Genomic DNA, 25,742 nt, shown 5'->3' with positions numbered 1-25,742 from the left:
CTGCTCCTAAGTCAAGGGGTCAGGAAGACACGTGCTTTTATGATGCAAAAAGGGGCAGTCGTTCTGTCTGCTTTGGGAACCCTGGTGACATCAGAGACTAAGCTTTTCATCTCGGGAACATGTGTAGAAGAAAACACTGAGTCAGAAGAAAGCCTTAGTCATAGGGCTACTGAGCTCTAAAGTGAACAGGACTGTTAGGTGACTGAGTCTATTCCCTGTAGGACTGCTCCCGCTCCTATCTGGCGAGGGTTTAAATGACTCAAGTCATTCTCCAGGGGGAACTAATCTATGCAGAACAGCTGCCACTAGCAGGGCATCTGCTGCTCTTCAGCCGAAATTTCTCATGACATCACTCAATTCTTCCTCCCTTTGAGGGGACAGTTTTCTCTTGTATTTCAAGTAGTCCAGGTGGCTGCTTGGAGATGCACTGGAGAATACCACCTCTGCTCTTTATTCAGAGGCCTGTAACCTGTCTGAGCATTTCCTGGGAAGATGGACAGGCAAGGAGACTCAGTTAAATAAAGTGCTCCCAGAATATGCAGCTTTGCATTACAATAGCACACAAGCCAAGATGTTCAGGAGTCAAGGCAGACTTCAACAAAGCTCTGTTTGGGTTTTAGCAGCTGTCGGCCTACGGAAGGCTCCAGAGTCACTGACTCACATTTATATCTCCACTTTGCTAAAGGCACAAGGAACAAACATGTGTGGACTTACCCCGGAGGCAAAGTCCATTCATATTTCTTCAAATGAAGCGGGAGAGGGCAGAAAAAAAACTGCTTATGGACAAAATCATCTGTGAACACAGCCACAGCAGTTTTTAATTTGCCTAAAGAAAATATGTGATTTCAAAACATGATTAGGGATTACTGTTCCCACAGTAAACATATTACAAACATGAACTGCAGGCTGTCATTTAACAGGACTCCAAGCTGGGAAGCAAATCCCATCCTCATCTTCCAAACAGCCACGCCATGAGAGCAGCTGGACCAGTCTCCGGAAGTTTCTTCATGGTGGAAGGTTTGCTCAGTCTCAGCACAGCTTCCCTCTCCAAGACCTCACATCACCAGTGCGCCCCTCAAGGGTCAGGATAAACTGTCCGAAAGGTCAAGTTTATTCTTGGTTCTCTAGAGTGGTACTCCTTGGGCACTCGATGCTAAATGGAAATATGAATAACTCTGACATACACACACTTACACTTTTATTCCAAAGCAATTTAAAACTTATTTATGAGGACATAGACATGTTTCAATTTTATCTCCCTTCAATGAGCAGCAATAGCTCTTTTAAGTCTTGTGGAGAAAGGTCTTCTTCTCTGAAACAAATCTCCACCACCACCCTCACTGTGATATGTCAGCACCCTCACAGGGAGACAGTTTCATTTTTTCTAAGTGTTGCTCTTCCTCTCAGCCTCCTGCCATTTTTCCAAAGCTCAAAAGAGAACACATAAATGGCTGAGATCACAGACAGGCATGAGATTCCCCTCTCATGCTAAGTGTTCTTAATTTGCACACCTTAAGAATGGCCTGGCCTAAGCTATGGAGCTCTGCAGCCCCATATGCTAGCCACTGGCTGCCTGAAGCTCTAAATTAATTAAAAATTCAGTTCTTCAGCACACTAGCCATATCTCAAGAGATCAACAGTCATGTGTATCGTGGCTACCACATTGGGCTACACAGATACAGAGTATTTCCATCATCACAAGAAGTTCTAGTGGACACCGCTGCTGTAGAGGGCCATTTTGACTGTCAGTAGAATCAAAACCCCTTGGAAAAGATGTCAGTTTATTGCCTCTTGCTCATTATAAAAGCCACTTGCTTTTCACCACGTCTGATATAGAAATTAATAACCGTAAGCCAGTCAGGAAACGGCCGCTACATGACAGCAAATCCACGTTACTTGCATGTTCTCACCTGCCAGTCTGCTTGGGTGGCTCCTTCCATGAGTAACAAGGTCCCGTGATCCAAGGGTATCTTCACTCTGTCCACATATGTGTAGTCTCCATGCTCTTCCTAGAAAACAGCATTCATTGCACTGAATTTTTTTGCTTGTGTGATCAAGATGCTTCAACAGAACATGACACTGGTCATCAAAGAAATGCCAGCCTCCACTCAGCCAGACCGCAGGGCTTCATTTACTGGTTCTGTCACTTGGCGGCTGACTGGCCTTAGGCAGGTTACTTCACCTCTCTGTTCCTGAATTTACTCACTTGTAAAATGAGGATGACGAGAGTACCTGCCACACAGGGCTGCTGTGAGCCTCAACTTACATATGTGTGAATTACTTGGAGACTGGTACGTATTAGGTACAGCATAACAGCTATTAGTATTAGTATTATCAGCATCCAAAGTGCAGAAAAGCACATTCTGGCCTATGAAGGAATTCAAAGTCATTTATACAATAATTCTTTACATCTGCCTTATTCTGTGCCATGTGTTTTGACACAGTGTTAGGAGAATAGGCTTTCAAACAAGACATGGTGTGATGAGTTTTGACCCCCTTTTCATAATTTATCCTAATTCACTAATTGGTACCTATGTTAAAACTAGTCACAACTCTTCCTATAGCTAGTTTGGTATTTTGGAGATATATTCTTGTTTCTTTCCACAACAGTCAACAACAAGATTTTTCTCAAAGAAGGGAGCTCTTCTGTGACCAGAATAGTGCTGCTAAACTGAGACTGGCTGTGAAAGCCTTTGAGAATGGATCGCAACTCCTGAGCACCTAGGATACAAATGCCCGTATTTACACTGCCCCTTTCTTCCAGAACTCAAAGTCAATTCACGTCCAACACGTAATGAAGCCTCCCAGCATGGGCTGCAATATGGCCAACAGGTGGTGTCACTCCTCCTCCACCGCTGACAAAGGGGCACATTAAACAACTTCCTTGCTCACAGCAACAGAGAGCACGTCAAGAATTGAGACCGGGACAGACCCAAGTTTCCTGACTTCTTCACCTCCATCCTGGGCAGATTCGTCCATTCATCTGCTTCGCTTCCAATGCAAGAGATTACATTTGGGTTACTACAGGATTAATTTCACTGCAATGCTGTGTTTATGCTTATTATTGTAGGGGTGCTTCTGAGAATGTAACTGTTTACAATGATTTTCCCCAGGAAAATCAAAATCAAAACAAAATGAACTTTCATAAACAGTCTAGGTTCCAGTCCCCAGCCCTTGGCAGTGACTTTGTCAAGCACTGTCGTAACTTTATAAGCAGAAGATATAAGCAATGTTTGAAATAACTTTTGGTCTCAGTGATTGATTTTGTGTCTGCCACCTTTTGTCTTCCAGTAATAAGTAAGCACCAAAACATTTACCTCTGACCCCTCAGCCAACCAGTGGGAAGGTGACCCTGTCCTCAGGTAGCCCAGCTCCATCTCAGAAAAGCAAAAGGTTGCTCTCTGAAAAAAAGTATTCCAGACAGAGGAGACGTATGTTCTACTGAAGAAAAGATATCAGAAGGGATGCATCGTTCATGAGATCAGAGGGTCCAAGGCTCCTTGATTTAGGCTGTAAAGTCAGTTACCAGATCAAGGTTCAACACAGCTAGAAACAGAACTGTTGCTGCCCTCTATATAATCCAGAAGTACAACGGGGCCTTAATCTATAAACCAAGCACAGACACTAAGACAGGAGAGTGCAGTGGACAGGAAAGACACTTAACACAACAGGAAGAGAATCCTGAGATGAAGATCTCTTAGAACATTAAAACATTATTGGGATAACATTGTACCTCAACTACACTTCAATTTAAAAAAAGAAAAAAAATACACTAAGGAGGAAAAGCATGTTCTAGGAAGAAGGAATTGTACGTGCAACAGCCCAGAGGCCAAGAAACCAAGCCCCATCCCGTGTACACAGGTCTGTGAGCCCAGGGAACAGGTGTAAGGAGTAATTTGGAGAAGTTAGAAAAGTTAAGAGCCAGCATTTTCTAATCCAGTGTTGCTCTGCCAGAGCCACTGTAATAAAATGCAAATTTGATCTCAGAATTCCTCTCCCTTGCTTAAAATACTTTAATGACATCCCAAAGGCTTCAGGATGAAGTTCAAATCCATGAGCTTGGCACCCAAGGCTCTTGATGATCCGCCTGCTCCTTCTCTTTAGTTTCAGCTCCTACATCTCTCTCACAGGCACCCTGTGCTCCAAATAAATGGAACTACTTACAGTTTTCCAAACGTGAAAAAAAAAACAAACACCATTATTGGGGAGGAGGGAGTGCTAAGGCCAGTGGAAGAGAAGAGGGGAGCACTGTAATTCTACCTGGAAACATGCAGCAGGAATAGACCCAGCAAGTGAAAGAGAATTCCAAATGCAAGAGGGAAATATTAGCATGGACGGAAAGTGACGTTCAGCAGAGCCACATTTCCCTCACTGTTCCTAAGATCTGAGGTTTTCAAATGAGAGAAAGCTTCAGGTTGGTTTGAAACACATTACATCCAGTATAACCATTAGTTGTTCCAAAGAGCAAAAGAGGGCGAGCCTTCACTTGGCAGGGAGCTACTCTCATCAGTCCCTGAAGGGGACAGTGATACCAGGACACTCACAGCGAGAGGTGATGTCATTACTTTGCTGCTTGTTATTTGTTCCTTCCAACACCCTTGGCTTAGGAAGTGCATTCCTAATTCACAGAAGGAGACAGAAAGGAGGGCAGGGAATTCTACCGAGGCAACACAGAGCTCACGAATGCTTCCTTCCCCTGAGACCAGAGCAGCAACAGACCAAAGAGCCACCTTTAACTTAACCAAGATACACAGAGACTTTTTCCACTGAGGAAGCAGCTAAAAGGCCAGAGGAGCTCACGTGGCTAAGCCTAAGGGCTCAGTTGATAAATGGATAAGCGACAGTGGAAGCACAGTTCAGACTGTTTAGAGGAATGCACTCACAGCCATTAAGCATGGTTAAGTTACCCAAACACGGCTCTGCAACCCTTCTGATTTACTCAGGTCTTTCTTCAAAACAAAACAAAACACACCCATTAAAAAGCCATGGCTTAGGATAAAATTTTCCATTCCCGATCCCAGTCAAAAGAAACTTTTAGGGTCACAGTCAGTCTACAGGGTGGGTTTTGCTGTTGATAGTCTTGGTTTCCCACACACTTGAAACCTCACAAGTAGATGGAAAAAGCAAAAAAAAAATTTTTTTTATATTAATGTTAATCAACATTCTCACTCCCTCCCCAACCATAGCCAATTCATTTGAATGCTTAATTATAATTTCCAGTGAATGCTGGGGTTTTCCAAAGTTCCACAACTCTCACCAAGATCTCAGCCTATTCAGTTTCCTTTAGAAAAATGTTCTTTAGGGACTTCCCTGGTGGTCCAGTGGTTAAGACTCCACACTCCCAGCGCAGGGGGGCCAGGGTTCAATCCCTGGTCAGGGAACTAGATGCGACATGCCGCAACTAGGAGCCCTCATGTCGCAAATAAAAATCCCGCGTGCCACAACTAAGACCCGGCACAGCCAAATAAATAAATATTTTTTTAAAAATGCTATTTAGGAAAAAAAAAAGCCTGGGTGTATATTGTTATATCACTACAAACCACCCAACAGATAAGAAATCTAAACATTTTTCTTTTCATTGGAAAGGAAACTTCACACTGTATGAGATCTATGTAGATTTTTCATGTAATTGCGCCTTTCTTGTCCTAAAAAAGGTGTCTTAGAAATTATAGGGTTGGCCAAAAAGTTCCTTTGGTTTTTAAGTAAAAATAAAAGACACTTCATTTTCACCAAGAACTTTATTGAACAATGTATTCACCCTTTTGTTCCACTACCTTCTGCCATTTTCCAGGCAACTTCATAATTCCATCTTCCCAAAACTTTTAATCTTTTTGAGCAAAGAATTGTTCCAGGTGCCTTTTACAGTCTTCCAGGGAATTGAAATTTTTTCCATTAAGAGAATTTTGTAAAGACCGAAATAAATGGAAATCCGAAGGTGCAATGTCTGGTGAATATGGCGGATGAATCAGAACTTCCCAGCCAAGCTGTAACAGTTTTCGCCTGGTCATCAAAGAAACATGCGGTCTCGCACTATCTTTTTTTTTTTTTTTTTTTTTTTTATTTGGTTGCACCAGGTCTTATTTATTTATTTATTTATTTTATATTTATTTTGGCCGTGTTGGGTCTTCGTTTCTGTGCGAGGGCTTTCTCTAGTTGTGGCGAGCGGGGGCCACTCTTCATCGCGGTGCGCGGGCCTCTCACTATCGCGGCCTCTCTTGTTGTGGGGCACAGGCTCCAGACGCGCAGGCTCAGTAGTTGTGGCTCACGGGCCTAGTTGCTCCGCGGCATGTGGGATCTTCCCAGACCAGGGCTCGAACCCGTGTCCCCTGCATTGGCAGGCAGATTCTCAACCACTGCGCCACCAGGGAAGCCCAGTCTCGCACTATCTTGATGGAAGATTATGCATTCTCTGTTGACTAATTTCTGGACACTTTTCGTCAAGTGCTGCTTTCAGTTGGTCTAACTGGGAGCCGTATACGTTGGAATTAATCACTTGGTTTTCCGGGGAGCTCATAATAGAGGACTCCCTTCCAATCCCACCATATACACAACATCACCTTCTTTGGACCAGCCTTTGGTGGGGTTGGCGGCGGTTCATTTTGCTCACCCCACGATCTCTTCTGTTCCACATTATTGTACAGTATCCACTTTTCACTGCCCATCACAATTTGTTTTAAAAATGGAACATTTCCATATGTTTAAATAGAGAATCACACGCGGAACTACGGTCAACGTTTTTTTCGCTTAACTTATGTGGAACCCAAACATCGAAGCGATGAACATAACCAAGCTGGTGCAAATGATTTTCAATGCTTGATTTGGATATTTTGAGTATGTCAGCTATCTCCTGCGTGGTATAACGTTGATTGTTCTCAATTAACGTCTCGATTTGATCGCTATTAACTTCAAGTGGTCTACCCGACCGTGGAGCATCGTCCAGCGAGAAATCTCCAGCACGAAACTTCGAAAACCACTTTTGATATGTTCAATCAGTCACAGCACCTTCTCCATACACTGCATGAATAATTTTTTGTGTTTCAGTTGTGTTTTTACCTTTCTTAAAATAATAAAGCATAATATGTTGAAAATGTTGCTTCCCCCATCTTTAATATTAAAATGGCTACACAAAAATTCACCAGTTTTGATTTTTTTTTTAATGCACACTGATATGACAGCTGTCACGATACAATCTAACAAAATTGTTTCAAATGAAGTAAAGACAACTAGGTGCTACTAGAGCCATCTTATGGAAAAAAACGAACGAACCTTTTGGCCAAGCCAATACAAACATCAGTGCTTGAAAATCATCATTGGCATAGTTTTTTTTTCCTACTATAAAAGTAACATAAGTTCACTAGAGTAACTGACACACTTGTAATTACCTGTTCAATGTCTGCTTTCTTGATCTCTGATAACAAACTTCATGAGGGGAGGGCTATGCTGTCTTTCCCTTTTGAAATACGCTCAATGCCTAGCACACATATCAGTAAATATGTCCTGAATGACTGAGGAAAAGCACCAAGAAAATATAGAAATCACCTTTAATCCCGTCATCCAGAATTCATACAACACATACACAGGGAATATTCTACACATACAATCGTGCACTCATTTTTAACATTGTATTGTGAGCATTTTCTACATCTTAGATGTAATGTATTTTTATAATATGGCTGTATAATATTCCTTTGTATGAACACATCCTTCCTCCTTAAAACTCACAAATTATTTTTTGACCACCTACATATGTTAGGCACTATGCTAGTGCTAAGGATATAGCAGTTAGGTACACATGGTTGGAAACAGAGATTTTAATATACCAGTAATACTTTAAAAAAAAAAAAAAGAAAGGAAAGAAAAACCTACTGCAAGTAGATCTTGGGCTAAACATCTATGAGTATATTTCTAGGATATATTCTTTAAAGTGGAATAACTGGATCTAAGGGTATGAACTTGAAGGCACTTTGATTTATACACCAAACTGCTTTAAGAAGGTTGTGGCAATTTATAATTCCAGCAAGAAAATGTGACAGCACCTGCCTTTTGAGCACATCACCAGTATGGAACATTATCAATTGGCAAAAAAAAATTAGGGAAAAATGGCAATTCATTCTTCAAACATAGAGTTCTTTAATTACTAACCAAGTTCACCGTTTTTTCACATGGCTATTTGCTGTTTGCATTTCTTCTACTGTAAACTCTGTTCGTGTCTTTTGTCCATCGTTCTATGGGGTGTTAATGTTTTTCTTATTGATCTGTAACCATGTATAGTAAGATATTTTCCCTTTGTTATACTTTCTATAAATATTTTTTTCATTTGCTATTTGCCTTTTAACTGCATTTATGATATTTAACACAGAATAGCTCAAAAAGTTTTGCAGTCAACTCTACTGATCTTTCTTTGGCTCTCCTTCATGGTTTTTCCCCCATCTTCAGGAAACTTAAATATACAACTGCATTTCCTTTCAGTTAAAAAAAAAAGTCTATATTTTTTAGATTTAACTCTTTAATCCACCTAGAGTTGGCTCCCCACTTCCCTGCCCCAAGTGTCTTTTCATAACAATTTCCAGGTACTTAAACCAAGGCATCCTGCTAGACTTTCTGGACATGATCAACCATGGTGTACGCTGCTAAAGTACCAGGCATGTTAGGGACAATTTGTACCCAGTAGTGCTAATTCTCACCACAACCCTGTAAGGGACGTGATATTCTCCTTTGTATTATAAGCAAAGGAAGCTGGAGGGAAAGTACGTTTCTAAGGCAAAGGGCTGGCTAGAGGCAGGTAGGCAAGTATTTGAACTTAGATCTCTGCCTAGCTCTAAAGCCTGTATTTTTTCCACCTTGCTGTCTCTCCAAAGTTCTCTCTCTTTCTTCTGAAATCCTGTAATTATTTCCTATCTGAATTATATGGCACCCTGACTATACTGTAAGGGTCACAAACATCAGCAAGTAGCATAAACAAGGGGCGCGGGCCAGGTGCAACACAGTGGGGCATGGGGACCATGGAGAACTAGAGAGCACAGGGCCTGCGTGCAGGTGGGAGCCACTCTGCAGCTCCCTCACTGTTCCCCTGGAGTTGCCCCATCTTCTGGGTTTTCCAGGGAAACTGATAACGGGATTTTTACATGAAATCTCCTGAGTTATAAATTTTGGCAACTAACTCAGTTTCTTTAAAAACCCTGGGAAGTATATAAACAAAACAAGTCTGAGGACCAGTTTCCGCTTAAGAGCTGCCCAACTGAGCCGCTGGTGGACCCCTCACATGACTCTTTCTTTTATGCCCATGTCTTGTCATCCTATGTAAGCTCCCAAGCAAGGCCACATGTTATCTGCCAGCCTTCTTTGATGCCCCTTTGCCATTCCACATGGTAGTGCCTGAAACAAAGCTCAGGACAGATATGCTGCTTCAAGTATCATATTCTTAATCTCAGTGATCCCAACGCAATCAGAAAAGGCCATGGACGCAAAATATGCTTCCAAATTAATGGTCTTAGTCAACAGTGAGACATCTGGTTTTCCAAGTCATCTCTGATCTCCTAGGTGAGCTACTTACTAGAAATTTTTCCATCTTTTTACTAAGAAGATGCTTATAAAAACAAAACACAAATGAGCAGAAAGGTCAAACAAAACAAAGTAGAAGCCCGCTACCTGTTTCTCATTTCCCAAACTCACAGGAAGCACCCGACATGCACTAACTATTATTAGTTTCTTCACTGGAGGCATCAGGAAAGGCTTCGAGGCTACAGTGGGCCTTTGAAGCCTGGAGAGGACTTAAGTTAATGAGAAGGTGGAGAGCATGCCTAAGGAGCAAAGACATAGTTCAGCAGAATAGTGCAATCGCACAGGGAACAGTGAGACACCAAAGTTGGTGGGGCATAGATTATGTAAAGATTTGACAGTCTGGCTGAGGAGTTTACATTTACGATTTGTGCCAGTAGGAGCAAATAAAGACTTCTGAGTTGGAAAACAAAGTGATGAAAGCAGTGAGCTCAATCTTGGCTCTCTGCTCCTCTTTCTCTATTCTTTTGCCCTGAATTGATAATGGTGCAATTCCATAGCTTTACATACTATCTAGATTATTAGTTTCAATTCAGTTCAACAAATAATTGTCTGTGCAACGTGGAGCAAGTGATGGAACACGGTGCCTCGGCCACCTCACCTGTACCATGGGGATAACAGCACTATCAACTTGACAAGATTACTGGAGGCCGCATGTAAAGCACTTAGAACAAAGACAGGCACAGAGTCAGTACTATACACTTGTTATTGATCACCATCCCTTTACTGTTGTTATTGTTGTTGTTATCCTGACAATTCCCAAATGATACCTCTAGCACAGACCTGTCATGTGAAGCCCAGACTTCATAGCCAATGTCCTACTTTACATTTGGAAGTCTCAAGTATCTCGAACATACCATGTAGAAGAAGGAACTCTTGATTCCCTCTACAGACCCTCCCTAAATAAGAGCAAAATAAAATGCAAAACCCCCTGCTCCTTCTCCCGCTGAGTAAACAGCACCTCCATCCACCAACTGCTCAAGCCAGAAACCTGGTTCACCCTCCAAAACATACCTCAAATTCATTCACTTTGTTCTTCCCCACTGCCACCATCTGAGTCCAAATCAGCAGTCTCCCACTAAAAATACTGAAACAACCTTTTATTTAGTCTCCTACTCTTGCCTCTGCCTGAATTATTCTTCACACAGCAGCCAGAGAGCTCTTTTAAAAATACAAACCAGAGCATGTCACAACCTCATTTATTCCCATTGCATTTAGAGTAAAATCTAAATTCAGAGCTCTAACCACAAGTTGTAATTATGTCTCTCCATTCATTTGATTATCTTCTAGCTCTTGTGACATCCATGAGGGCAGGGTCCATGTCTGCCATATTTACTGCTATATCCACAAAGTTGAGCATAGCACCTGACACATAGTAGGTGCTCAATTAATATTTGTGAGCAGGAGCGGGGTGGGGGAGAGAGAGAGAAAAAAAAAATGAGCTGTTCCTGAAAATATCTGGCATCTGGATATCAGACAGAACTAGGGAGGAAAGATTAGAATTAAAGATATCAGGGTGGAAAAAGGTCATTTTAGTATTTTAGACGTGTGGTAAAGAGCCTGGAATGAAGCTGCTGTTAGAAGGATAAGTTTTTCAGACATTTCAAGAAAGAACTAAGAAGATTTGGGAATGGAAACAATTAAATGAGAGAATGGAAAGAACTGAAAATAACTTACAATGTAAACCTGACCAAGAGAATAGTGACATCATGAACATAAACGGCCTTATGGGTGGGTGAAACTGGGGAGTTTTCTGAGAGAACAACAATAAATCTAATTTTACAATTTCAGGTTAGACGTCACATGCTGTTATAAGTGGAAATGTCTCGTGAACATGTACAAGGTGATGACTAGAACCTGAGATAAAAGTCAAAGCTGGAAATAAGATCCAGAAGTTGCTCCACCAAAGAAGAAAAGGTTGAAGTCATAAGAACAAATGAAATCCCATTTATTTACTTATTCAACAAAATACCGCCCCCCCCCCGACACACACACACACACACAGTGCTAATGCTGGGACGTAATGATAAACAAGACAGAAGTGGACCTTGCCTATACAGCATTTACAATCTACTGCTAGCTCATAATTTCCTAAAAGGTAACGTAGACAAAGATAACAGAATCGAAGACAACCTTGAATATCCATATTTAAGGGGTGTAAAGGGAAAAATACCTCAAAGGAGGCAGAGAAGTAGCAATGAGAAAAGTGTGAGAATAGCTAAGATAATATAATATTTCAGAAGCCAATAAGAGAAAGAAAAGGCAGCTAACAGATGGCTAAGTTTCAGGCAGAGAGGTGCTAGACACTGGTGACCAACGTTACAAAGAAGAGGAGAATGATAACTGAGAAAAGGCCACAGTACTCGCTCTTTAGGACAGTGGTATAGTATAGTAGCAGTGTGGTGGGATGGAGCTAGAGAGCAGGTGTTCCAAAAGTAAGTTAAGATGTAGGCAAGGGAAACTGCAGATAGAGACAACTTATCCCAGAATCCGTGCTTCAAAATCAAGAAAAAACCAAGATGTTAGAGTGCCTGCAGAATCAAGCAAAGGGTTTTCTCAAGATGGTAACAGATAGAATAGGAATTTCCCTAGCTCTCCAGTCCAAGAATCAGATACATGGTAGAGCTGCTTGACAAGTATGGTCAAGGCTTTTTTGCAAACTGAAATGATATTTGAAAACTAAATGCCAGCATGTGCTACAGCTACTTAGCCTGCTGGAGCCAAGTGTCCCTTTAATTGCCCTACCTCCCAACCTATGGCCATGCCAAAATGTTCCCCTCTCCTCTTTTTTAATCATTTCTTTCCAGCTTGTTTTCCCAATCAAATTGTGGTGTTGCTTTGCCCTTGAGAACCTGGCTGGCTTCTAGACGGCTTCATCGATCATCAAAGCTTGCAGCTATATTTGGACAGAAAAGTTGTTCCTACAGCGCTGATGTAAGAACACAGCTGGATTTTTTGTTCATAGTGGTAATGTATCTTTTAAATCTGACATAAATAAAACATATTAGTTATGGAAATTATGGAGACAGAATAAAGCTAGGACCCCACAAAGTCATCTCTACAGTTAGTCTGCTGACTCAAACCACGCTTGCAAAGATGGCATCCTCAAAATCAATCTGAAAAACATTACTTTAGAAAAAGAAGCAGCTGTTTCTGAAATAAGATCTGCTAAAGGAAGAGGCTAGCTGGAAAAACAGATTTGAAATGACCGAGGTTATCTGTTCAAAACAGTTTTGAGCTCGCTTGTCACACACAAATCTTTGGGTTTTTATCAAACTCTTTTCCTGACTTTTGACATGGATTTGGCATGGAAGGTTCTAGCGAGGTGAGGGAGAATACTAAGCATGAGGGACTGGCACGTGCAATCAATCATCCTATGCCGGGCGAACCCAGTGAATGTAAAAGGCAAATGCAGTTTACAGTGAAACACCTGCCGACAGCGTTTGCTGTTCAGATTTGTTGTTGATATAGTATCGGCGGTGGGGTGGGGGTCAGAAGTTACTGAATTTAAGCAAAAATAAGCTTGGCTTTACACTGACTGTTACAGTCATTCTAGCCACACTGAATGTGCCTTAATGTAATGAAGATGCCATTCTTGGTGACATAATGTTTCCAAGAAATGCAACTTAAAGGAACTGCTATTTTCAAAGACCTTCCACTCAACACTGTAGCACCAGAAATAAACACTCTCCTTCCTCGAAGAGCATACAGAACAAATTCCATGAAGCCTGACATCCAGCTGACCCCAGTCATCAGCAAAAGTGCAGGGTTCTCCAGTCATCCATTAAATCAGAACATTCATTCCCAAACCATTCCGGGACATAACCTGATCAGACATAATCTCCCACACCCACCCCTGCGCCCTTCCACTGTGTCTGCTGGAATTCTCATTCAGTGATGAGCAAACACCCCCCTAGATCCTCAGCCTCATGTGCTCTGAAGGTTCCCTCTACTTCCTTGTCCTAATCAAGAACTAGGTCCCTCCAGAAGATTCCAAATTCCCTGAAACTCTCTCTCCTGTGGAAGCTGATCACGTCTCTCATATCTATAGAGCCAGGGGATACTCCTTATTAACACTTTCAGACCATTATTCCCATGCTGCTCTTAAAAATACCTGCTCCTCTGAGCTCCTGTCATTAAAGCTGTCCACCTCCCTTCTTCTCTGCCTTGGTCCCAGGAAGTATAACAACCTCCTAATTGGTCTCCTGGCTTCCCCTCTTGTTCCTATCTAGCCCGAGCTCCACGCAGCAGCAACTGACCTTGTAAAATTTCAATCGGAACATGTCACTCTTGTGCTTAACACATTTCAATGGCTTCTTGATGTACTTAAAATAAAATCCGCTCCTTCCTGAGGCGCATGAGTCTCCGCGTGCTCTGGCGCTGGCCCACTCCTCCCATCTCATCACTTGCTACTCTCCTCGCTTGCTCACTCTGCTCCACTGTGGGGCCTTCTCCTCCTTCCTCAAACTCACTAAGCTCTTTTCTGCCTCAGCTAAGCAGTCACCCACCATGAAAATGTGGCTTATGGAAGACGGAAAAATTACCAGAAGGCTTAGGAACAGTTTTTTAGAGTATGGCAAAGTGGAGGGAAAAAAACTCTACCATTGGGAAAACGTTTAAAAAACAGTCTGCAAGCAGATCCCATACCTAATTGGGGCACACAGAAACTTGACGAATCACTTTGGAAAAGGTTGTTCTCCCAAGACTAAAAGTACTATCGGTGGCAATACGAAACTGGGAGGCTCTCTGCAAAAATTAATTATTCCCAGTGGCAGTCAGGACATGGATTCTAGCCTGAGACAAGGCCCCAAGGAAGCAAATGATGATTCCAACTCCCAAAAGATCTCGTGTCAGTAGAGAATTCAGGTCCTACCAGGACTATTTATCTTTATCTGCTTAAACATGCACAAATTAATTTCCCACTCACTCACTCAGGCTCTCCAAACCACTGCATGACCCTACAGCTAGGAGCTCAAAAACTCAGTCACCATTCCTGACCCACAGGCCACTTTACCCTCTCAGAGTCTCCTTTGTACTCCCTCAGTAAATGCCATTCACAGTCCAAGGCAAACTTGGAGGTTGGCTGTTCATTTTCTTTTTCAATTTCCACATCTGAAAGTCACCGTAGCAACCACCATTTATAACAGCTTAAAAATTCACTGATTACTGCAACAACTTTCATGGTGCCTTTCACGGGAAAACTTCTCTATTACTCCCATAAAGTAGCTCCCAATTATCATCCCCATTTACAAAAAAGGAGTAAGTATAAATGAGGCGGATAAGTGCTTTTTACAAACGTCAGTAACAGAAATAGGAAACAAAACCTGATTTTCTAAACTTCATTAGGGAATGTATTAAAAAGATGATGGTTATCAACAATTTCTTTCAGGTAGGTCTTGTAATTTCTCAGAACAGATGCTGTAATCAGAAGATGGACTAATGAGAAGTGTGGATGCCCGGAAGAGCCTCAGCGGGGGTTCTGGCTGAGGTGGCAGTTCAGTCACCACTCCATGAAATACTACACAGTCCAGTTCATCCAATTTTCAAATGTAAGCTAGTCAGTTTATATTATTTTGGATTCCAATATCCTCACTTCTTCCACAGTCCTGGAAAAATATTGGTATTTATGATCAAACTGACCTTTTCATACTCCACTCTTCCCAGTAGTGTGTAAAAAACCAATTAGCAAGGGAGGTACTAGGAACCCAAACGCACTGGGAACTCTCAGAACCTCTACCATTACAAGTGGTTTTACAACCATCTCTTTTGGTGATATGAACAGAGTTCACATCCTTCAGAAGGTGCTAGAGAGAGGAATCGTTAGAGAAATGTCCAACTGGCCTCAATTCAATCACCTCAAGATGGACAGAAGCCCCTCACGTTTTCAGGATTCAGCTGATGAAGGACAGAGCTTACGCACGGGTAATTTTCTACAAAACAAGGCTTTTGGTATCCAAACCTTCAGTGCATCACAAACTTCCTATTATCTAACACCCACACCCCCCAACTCAGCCATCACTGTTTCTATGGTAACCGACAGAGAAATAGCAGCCTGCCAAATGGCTTTTGTAGTTCCTTTTCCAGCTTGTTTTTCAGTACAGAATTAAAACTATACTGGGAAAAGAACCAGACTAATCTTTACAACAGGGACATGATGCAGTTTGAAAAGTACAACTGGGTTTGGGACACGAGTGTAGAAAAGCTTTAATGAGCCCAGCTTGGGAGAATAAAAAAAGGTTCTTGGGGCTTCCCTGGTGGCGCAGTGGTTAAGAATCCACCTGCCAATGCAGGGGACATGGGTTCGAGCCCTGGTCCAGGAAGATCCCACATGCCACGGAGCAACTAAGCCCGTGCACCACAACTACTGAGCCTGCGCTCTAGAGCCCGGAAGCCACAACTACTGAAGCCCGCGCTCCGCAACAAAAGAAGCCACCACAATGAGAAGCCCGCGCACCACAACGAAGAGTAGCCCCCGCTCGCTGCAACTAGAGAAAGCCCTTGCGCAGCAACGAAGACCCAATGCAGCCCAAAAATAACTGATTCACTTTGTTATAAAGCAGAAACTAACACACCACTGTAAAGCAGTTATACTCCAATAAAGATGTTAAAAAAAAAAAAAAGGTTCTTGGTTTCTAAAAAATGTCTACTGAGGTATATTTGGAAAGCTTTACTTTCGTCTTAAGACAGTGTATCCTGACATTGGCCTGAAGATGGATATTATGCTATTCATTCACGTTTAACTGAATTAACAAAAGAAGGGATGGGGTGAATGGAAGAGCAAGTCTACTGTGCCCCCAAGTACCTTATTATCATTAAAGGAAGTGGTAACTGACTCTAAAATCAACATGAATGAGCAGGAGTTGACAAACCTGGACTAGAGGACAGGGGAACGAGGATCGGCATCCTGGAGGCGTGAATGTTTAACCCCAGGGGTGACGCATGCATGAAGCTGCCTGAGCCAACTGCATGAACCAGAGGGGCACTGGTGCTTAGGAACCAAAGGTCTCCTTACCATCTCAGCACAGCGAGAAATTGTTAGGAGTGCAATGTGTGGAACTGGGGCAGCTTTCAGAAGATCAGCAGCTACAGAGAACTACTACTTAAGGTGCCAGACTGCAAAACAAACAGCTGCTGCAGGGGTGGAGGAGTTTGAATGTTAAAAAAAAAAGGCTAATTCTCTTTGAAAGTGGCCCCAAACAGATGCTTTTCTGTCTCAAAACTGCATACTTGAATGAAGTACAGGCAATCTCACGATTCCTCTATGTCAGCTTTAGGTGAGAAACTTTGACTCAAGTCAAGCAGGTATTACCTTCTTCTCCTCTGATAGTTTAAAACTAACTGAATTTTGAAAGAGATGCCCTCCCACAACCTCTAGCACACTCCAAATGTCTTGATGACAGACATAAAAATTACAGTCTATAGTGGCATAGCGAGACAGGTTCCTAGGAGCTACAGAAAGTCAAGACTCCTACAAATTCCACACAGAAGACTAATTTATACTTTCTATTTTATGCTTTTACTTTGAGTTGTACAATATGAATCATAAGCCATGTTCTCAAAGCTATCACCACAGTTGAGAAAGAAAAGTAGACTGATTTGCAATAAACTTTTCCTTTCAATCTTTCAGAAAAGGGATCATTATCCTGTGATAAAGATGATGTACTCTAAGATACATTTCCAAGGATGTCAACTCAAAGAAAGGCTTCTGCACTTCAAGTTTAGCTAGATTTGTGGAGCCCAAGATTTTTAAAATCTGTTAAAGAAACTTGAAGAAATCCTTCCAAAAGTTTAAACCTGGGTTTTGATTATCCAAGAACGGGCTTTATGGGTTCTGGAGGAAAAAAGTAATTTTTAAACTGTATTCACTAATGCATGATTATAATTTCCCCATCTTAAACAAAAGCCAGATTTGAAGGAATACACAACTGCATCAATTTCAATCATAGTTAAGACTATGCTGGAAGCCAAAACTTATTAGAGTCAGTAACCTGACATACTGACACATTTATATTTCTTCCCAAATCTGTTTCCTCAGCCAACTTTGTTTCAGACAAATTTTCTTACTTATCAGATCTGTAGTTTCATCAAATCAGCTACCATAGTTATAGTGCAGACTCCCCTGCTACTAGTGGACAGTTAAAGGGACTTAACCACATTTTCAGTGTTTCATGGCTTGTGCTTTCACTCATGTTCACCAAAATAGACTCTAAGAAGCCTTGAGAAGACAATGTTTCAGTAAGTATGGTCAGTGTCCCTCTTACACAGAGATTTTGTTCCAAATGGTTGCCCTCAGAAACAATGCTAAGTGGTAGTTATATTTTCCATCCACACACGAACCTGTAACATAACTGAAATAGCTCTTGATCACCATGAATACGTTTTTATATGGGAAAATGAAGACCTTCAGCTGCCTAGAGGGGAAAAGGAATAGCAGTATTCTGGGCACCGGAACATTGTTAACGCTTAATAGTTGGAAACTGCTGGTACAGCAAAATTAATTACCCAGAAAGCATGCTTTGGGAATTTTTAAGCTTAAAATCTATAAACAGGCCAAAAATGTTTTTAAAAAGGGATGATGGTGGTGGTGGTGGTGAACGTACGTGTACAGAGAAGCAGTAACTGAATACTTAAATACTTGGCAACAAAGAAAATAAGAGCAAAGACTCGGAGACTCGGATTACACCAAAGATTATACTGGACACACTACAGCTTGTTTTCCAATCAGAAAGCTGGACGGATAACTCTGGGAGGGAGGCAGAGCACTAGCACAGGCCAGATCAGGAGCTCCAGGAGGGGAAAGATGACTTCACCTTACTTATCCATTGCTATAGCCCCAGCTCCCAGGACCATGCCTGGCAAAACGTTTGTGTTCTATATGCCTGGCTTGAGAAGAGGGTCTGAAGTTTAAAATGAGACACGTGGTGTTTCTCCACTATTCATACAACAGGAGACTTATTAAGGGCGGGATGAATTCTTCACATGTGTGAACTTGGGATTTAACTGAGTGGAAGCCTACATATGAAAGCGTAACCATACCTTGCTTCTCAGGTGGTACTCCCTGGTACATGAGAAGGCTGATTGCCAATGAAACCCTGAAGGCTATTCAAAGTGCTCAGGGAGCAAGTTCACTCAGTAAGTCACTGGCAACTGACAATCCCCCACTAACACAGACTAAAGTTTCTGTGCAAACAAAAGCAAAGAAAACCCAGTCAACAGAAAATATACCAATGAAAGGTGCTTAATGGCATAAATGCAAAACAACACAATATGCTTCAAAATTCCATGCTTGGAAACCCAAATACATGTCAGAAAAACAGCCCAAAGAAGGATATCTGATGCAGAACAGACACAAGCACTGACTGCCTGATAATTATGTGCTCTAGATTAGGTCATACTCAAAACACAGCCTTGTAGGCCTTCCACACTGACTGGGTCTGGTTTAATGTTATAAACAAAATGACTGGGAACCTTGGTTAGAAAAAAAACATAAATCCTGGAAATAAGATAATTTGGTAGAGATTTGCTCTTAGAGTTTCTACTATCCTTCTATCTACCTTAGTCCTAAAGTTCTACACTTTTTGATTTAAAAACACTAATAGCCCTCATATCCCTCAAATGTCTTGTAATATAGGTAAGAGCTGGGCTGGACAACTAAAGTTATTCTACAGTTTAGCCACTGCTTGTCTGATAACCTGGCTTGAATTTCCTCTCTGAAAGAGTTTCAGAGCCATCTGGATCTCAGGAACAGGCTAAGAAGGCAATGAGGATGCATGTGATGCTCTCTCACAAAACAGAGGCAACACTGCCATGAGGAACACTTACTTAAGATTTCAGGGGTATCTTCCTTGAGACTCCCTTCTTTGCCTCCTTGCCCCCACTAACTTGAACCTTGCCTTTATAAGCCCTCCTTCCTAGCATTTATCATAATTGCAATTACCCCAGTAATTAGTAGTATCTGTATCTCCCTGTTTCCATGTGGACAGGGACCATGTCTGTCCTTTCCACCAATGCAAATAAGCCTCTAGCACCTGGCACGCGGCAGGCAATTTCTGTTGCATAAGTAAATGAACGAATGGCTTCTTTGGAAGTCAAAAGTTAACCATTGGGCAAGTAATCAGTTGAAAATGTTTCATCAACAAAACACATACTCCAATCCCCTAAATCTGAAAATAGGAGCCTTTTAGGAGCTCAGTTTTTTCCACAGAGTATTAGATGGCAGGAGGAACATAGAATAAATAGACTACTCACTGGTGGGGGCTTCTTTCTCATCTCAAACATGCGTGTGGCACCAAAACTGAGTGAAGCAATGACGGGGCACCTCCCCAGCGAAGGTTCGTCATCACTATGCCAGTCCACGCCGTCCTTCTCATTTCGGTAGAGATTGCAGAGCAAGGAGTTGAAGGTGTGGCCAGTGTTCTCTTCAATTTGGTTCTTCAGCACGAGCAGCACAGGATGCCACTGCATTCAACAGGCCAAGAAAAGGGGCAGAGACAGTTCACGTAAGACACAAGGTGGCAGCCACGTGGAAAAACAGGAAGTGCAAAATCAGTCATGTTATAAACAGGGGCAGGAAATAAGCAAACCACCAGAAACGTAATAAACGTAAGCCTAGAAGAGTAGTTTAATTCTCTCCTGTTAGTCCTATTTTGAAGCAAGCTGACCTCTACACTTTTATTAAGGTACTAAATTTGGTACAGAATGCCATGAAGACCAGGCCTATCCACCCATCTCATCCTTTCCACGTTAAATATATGACGCTCGCAGAGAAGCAACTGTCAATACACTCAGGGCAGTCACCTCAGTAAGTCACTGAGGCAGCGTGTGGAGCAGTAAGCCTGGTTTGTCACCACAGCTGACGGGCCACCAAGAGTTAGCAGATGCAGACTGAAGTCTGAGGAGTGAAACAACTCTCCTGCTGGGTGGCCCTCTGTTCCATTCCTATTTTATCATGAATGGCAGAACTGCTCTTTAAAAAAAATATTTAATATTTCCAGAGTGGCAAACTTCCTAAAAACAGAACCTAGAGGGGAAAAACATTCTACAGAATGGAATCATAACATGGCTGTGAACTACAGAAGATTTAAACAGAGGCCACAGCCCTGCCTCCTGAGCACCGAGTTCACCTCTGTTTATATGCGGCGCTCAGCATCTTGCCACACATACTTTAGGAAGCTATGACCCCTAAGCTTAGGTTGTAGTTGGGGGCTACAATCAGCACAGCTCATATCGGTTCTTGTTAGAACTCTACGTCCTGCCTCCAGGAAACCTCAAGTGCTTTACAGAGCTTCCTGGAGAACAGGAGTTCTCACACGGCTGGCAAAGATTACTGAGGTGGGAATTCCCTGGAGGTCCAGTGGTTAGGACTCCGTGCTTTCACTGCTGAGGGCCCAGGTTCAATCCCTGGCCGGGAAACTAAGATCCCGCAAGCCGTGAGGCACGGCCAAAAAAAAAAAATTATTGAGGGCCCCAAAGAACTTCTGTACGTATGGGTTATAGCTACAATAGTTACCATATTAAAAATTAAAACTAAAAAAATTTTTAATTTTTGGTTAATTCATTTAAAAAATAACAACCTCATTACATGTTAACGTAAGTATTATTTTATGAAAATTAACTATTTTCCAATACAAAAAATTGGTGAGAAGAGTGGCACTGTTTTGCAAATCTCTTTAATGTCTGACTTAATAGAAGAGTTGATTCTAATATCTGCTTCTGCATTTAATCTGTTACAATATGTTATTTCTGTTGAAGCATACGAAGAAAACTGCCTTCACACAGGTATGTAGTTAGAAAAAGGAAGAATCTTTTATAGTCTTTTCAAATAATTGTAAATATTCTTTGACATTACACCAAAACTCAACTGAACTGATTTCTTAAAGGTTAGATGCAATGGGGAATCTGAAACTATATCAACAAACTTTTCATACTGTTACATCTAAATCCACTGGTCTAGCTTGCACTTTGAATGGATGTTTTAATCTTGCATGATTCTGTAACATCAAGCATTGGTCATTTGGAAAATATTGGCTCACTGAGTTATGCAGTTATACCCTTTTAATACTGACATATTTCGTTATACAATATCAAAACATCATCTCCAATATCAAAAAATCAAAAAACCACTGATCTCTTCAGAAAAAGCTAAGTAAAGGGAAGAGGTCAGGCTCAAGGTGGTAGATATGAGTTTTTCCAGAATTCCTAATATTTCCTTGAAATCTCAACTTTTATCATTAGTGACAAATCTTGTCCATTATTTTCCTGGAAGTGACACTTCATTCATTTTTGAGAAAATGTCTGCTGAATACTCAAGTCTGAATAACTAGTCTGTGTGCCAGTTGCTCTTCCAAGTAAAATGGTCCATGATAAAAGTAGCTCGTTCAGCTTACAGCTTAAACAATCACACAAGTGTTTTTCCTCGACAACCATCATACTTGGTTTGTAGCAGGAGTGCCTTATGCATACTTTCCATTTCATCAAACAATTAAAAAAGATCAAGACTTAATAAAACTAATAGTGCTTAGTGCTTCATCAAGGGACATCCTTAAGTGAAATCAGCATTTTTTTTTGTTTTTGTTTTTACTGGAAGTACAGGTAGTAAAGAAAACAATGATTACTAGTACAGTTTGCTGGCAATGTCTTGATTCATGCTAAGGCACCGGCAATTTTATTCACCATTACTTTTGTATCACCAGTGCAAATTCAACACAGTGAAAAATGTCACCTAGTCTTAGCATTACCATAAAAATAACTTTGACCTTGTGGATTCCCAGAAAGAATTTCGTGGACTTCCTCCAGGGATCTACAGACTCTACTTTAAGAACTGCCACTTTAAAGAAGCCCTTCAAGGACTTCCCTGGTGGCACAGTGGTTAAGAATCCGCCTGCCAATGCAGGGGACACGGGTTCGATCCCTGGTCCGGGAGGATCCCACATGCCGTGGAGCAACTAAGCCCGTGTGCCACAACTACTGAGTCTGCGCTCTAGAGCCCATGAGCCACAACTACTGAGCCTGAGCTCTAGAGCCCGTGTGCCACAAGTACTGAGCCTGCGTTCTACAGCCTGTGAGCCACAACTACTGAGCCTGCGCTCTAGAGCCCGTGTGCCACAACTACTGAAGCCCGCATGCCTAGAGCCCGTGCTCTGCAACAAGCGAAGCCACTGCAATGAGAAGCCCGCACACCGCAACGAAGAGCGGCCCCCGCTCGCCACAACTACAGAAAGCCTGCACACAGCAACGAAGACCCAACGCAGCCAAAAATATAAATAAGTAAATTTTAAAAATAAATAAATAAAATAAAAATAAGGAACCCCTTCAAAGTCCACGTTCTATGTTTGAAAGCAAAGAAATGGATGTTCAGCAAAGGAAAGCATAATGTCATTATAAGGTATATCCCGTGACTACTGTCAGGTAAAACTTCCAGGGAGCATATGTGGAAATCACTCAGCTTCCCTGTCACATGGAAATCATGGTAAAAGCTGGCATTCCTTGTTATGGATATTAGCATTACATTCTAAGCAGAGAATTTTATTTATTTATTTTATTGAAGTAACACTGGTTTATAACATTATATAAGTTTAACGTGTACAACGTTATATGGGTTGGCCAAAAAGTTCGTCCGGGTTCTTCCAATATTTCTATTTCTATATACCATACTGCGTGCTCACCACCAAAAATTTAGTTTCCATTCATCTCCATACAGTTGATCTCCTTCATCCATTTTGCCCTCCATTTTGCCCCTTCCCCTCTGGTAACCACCACTCTGTTCTTTGTATCTACATGTTTGGTTTGTTCACTTATTTTATTAGTTTTTTATATTCCACATATGAATGAAATCATACGGTATTTGTCCTTCTCCACCTGACTTAATTAACATAATACCAGCAAGGTCCATCCATGGTCTCACAAATGCTAAGAGTTCATCTTTTTTTAAATGGCTGAGTAGTATTCCATTGTATATATATACCACATCTTCTTTATTCATTCATCTGTTGATGGGCACTTAGGTTGTTTCCATATCTTGGCTATTGTGAATAATGCTGTGATGAACACAGGGGTGCACATATCTTTTCAAATTAGTGTTTTCATATTCTTTGTATACATAACCAGAAGTAGGATAGCTGGATCATATGGGAGCTCTACTGTTAATTTTTTGAGGAATCTTCACACTGTTTTCCATAGTGGCTGCACCAACTTAAATTCCCACCAACAGTGTATGAGGGTTCCCTTTTCTCCATAGCCTTACCAGCACTTGTTATTTCTTGCCTTTTTGATAATAGCCATTCTAGCAGGTATGAGGTGATATCTCACTATGGTTTTGATTTGCATTTCCCTAATAATTAGTGATGCTGAGCATCTTTTCATGTTGTCCATTTGTATGTCTTCTTTGGAAAAATGTCTATTCAGCTCCTCTGAGAAGAGGATTTAAAAAAATAAACAGCAATAATAACAGACAAAACTCAGATCAAGAAAACAAATGTTATTAAACTAACATAGGTTAGTTCAAGAGAATAAGTTTCAAAGTAAAATTCCATAATAATGTTAGCAAGCTGTATTTCCTATTTATTTTATGACTTAAGCTTATCTTCATGGGGATAAAGATCAGATGCTAGAATTATACACTTAACAAGAAACACAAGAATGTAAAGGAGGATGATGAGAGCTTTTCGGCAATGTGACTGAGAAACTAATTAGCACTTCCTTGACTTGCTTAGGGACTGAGCACTGTGAACACACCAAGTCTGCATTATGTTTCTAAGTGGATATATATTTTTTCTTGGTTATTTTTGGTGGTGAAGGAGAAAAGGAGAAAAAAAGGAAATAATGAACTAGAGGATTAACTTAGACTCTCCAACCAATACTCTATATACAGATCCCTCAGAAGTGAACGTCTATATTAAAATTCAGAGTCATCTCACTGTTCAGTGAATACATTCTATCCTTAAAAGACATCTGAGGAAATGAGTATGAGAAAATATGAATCACGAATGTAAAAGGGCCTATTCAGTAGATTTCGAACAGTGTTTTGTAGAGACGTAGGTACCACAGAGATGTCTCTGGGATCACAGCAGGAGAAAGGAGAGGTCAAGCTGGGAGGACTGCCAGTCAGTCGAGATACTCTTTTATTTTCATACATTGGGTTCATACAAGATTTAGTTTGAAAAAGGAGTTTAATTACCTATGGTTGAATCTCTTCCTGTGCTATGGGATACTAAACTTGAGGTAATAACAACTTTAAACTAGTACCCCCAACACATATAGTAACACATTAGGGAATCCCCCCTGAAAAAAAATCTGAGGCATCACTTTTGACTTTGTTCCAGATGGTATACAAACTAAATTTATTAGCAATAAATGCAAAGTTATGAGCCAGCCAAATTCAAATTAAAAAACTCTAATTTGACAACCTTAATATCCAACAAAAGAGGCTTGCTTGAATAAATTATGCTACACATAGATTATGGAATACTACGTCCTATTAATACAATGTTGTAAAAGAATAATGATACTAAAATATGTTAATGATATAGTAAAATGAAGTGTAGTATACAAATAATTGATTTTATTTTTATAGAAAAATTCTCTACATGTATTTGCCTAAAAAAAAGAAAAAAAAGACTGGAACCAAAATATCAGGTGGAACTATTATCCAAAATTTTAATATTCTTCATACTTATCTATAGCTTCTAGGTTTTCAATAACAGACACATATTACTTACATTATAAGAAAAGGATTGTCATTTAAAAAATTCTTTTGAAGAGTTGTCAAAATGTCCCCAAGCATAAGTGGTCACTCAACTCAGCAGATCTTTGTGCCTTATGTTTATTCTAAAGCAGTGGTTCTCAACCAAGGTCCATTTTGACCCCTGGCAGATGTCTGGCAATGTCTAGAGCCATTTTTGGTTGTCACGACTGAGTGAGGGGTGCTTCTGGCAGCTCGTGGGCAGAAGTCATGGATATTGCTAAACATCCTACAATGCACAGGATAACCCTAAAAACAAAGAATTATCCAGCTTGAAATGTCAGTAATACCGAGGTTGAGAAATCCTGTTCTAAAAGATTAACTAGAATGAATAAGAACTTCTTCCCCACAGGCTGTTTAATCCTCAGCTTCTCTGCTATGACTGTTGACAAGAAGATAAACTAATTCTGACAGAAACATGGCCAGCAGTCTATGCTGGATTGGC

General features: G+C 41.1%; 1 protein-coding gene across 3 annotated transcripts in view; it reads right to left on the bottom strand.

Annotated features, from left to right (window-relative positions):
• Window positions 1-642: 642 nt before the first annotated feature.
• ALKBH3 (alkB homolog 3, alpha-ketoglutarate dependent dioxygenase) overlaps window positions 643-25,742 on the bottom strand; it is a 36,234-nt gene continuing 11,134 nt past the window's right edge. For 2 of the 3 annotated variants that reach the window (XM_036862129.1, XM_036862130.1), the window contains exons 8-10: window positions 19,807-20,016; window positions 1,911-2,009; window positions 793-1,153 (exon numbers count right to left, since the gene is read on the bottom strand). In XM_036862129.1, coding sequence (XP_036718024.1) covers window positions 1,076-1,153; window positions 1,911-2,009; window positions 19,807-20,016 — 387 coding nt within the window. In that variant the 3' untranslated portion in view covers window positions 793-1,075. Of the gene's footprint in view, window positions 1,154-1,910; window positions 2,010-19,806; window positions 20,017-25,742 lie in introns of all 3 variants that reach the window. The other variant, XM_036862128.1, reaches the window with a different exon arrangement.

Source organism: Balaenoptera musculus, chromosome 8, assembly GCF_009873245.2.
Source record: "Balaenoptera musculus isolate JJ_BM4_2016_0621 chromosome 8, mBalMus1.pri.v3, whole genome shotgun sequence".
Taxonomy (NCBI): Eukaryota; Metazoa; Chordata; class Mammalia; order Artiodactyla; family Balaenopteridae; genus Balaenoptera; species Balaenoptera musculus.
The sequence above is the reverse complement of the archived record's forward strand: the minus strand, read 5'-3'. Positions and strand labels throughout refer to the sequence as shown.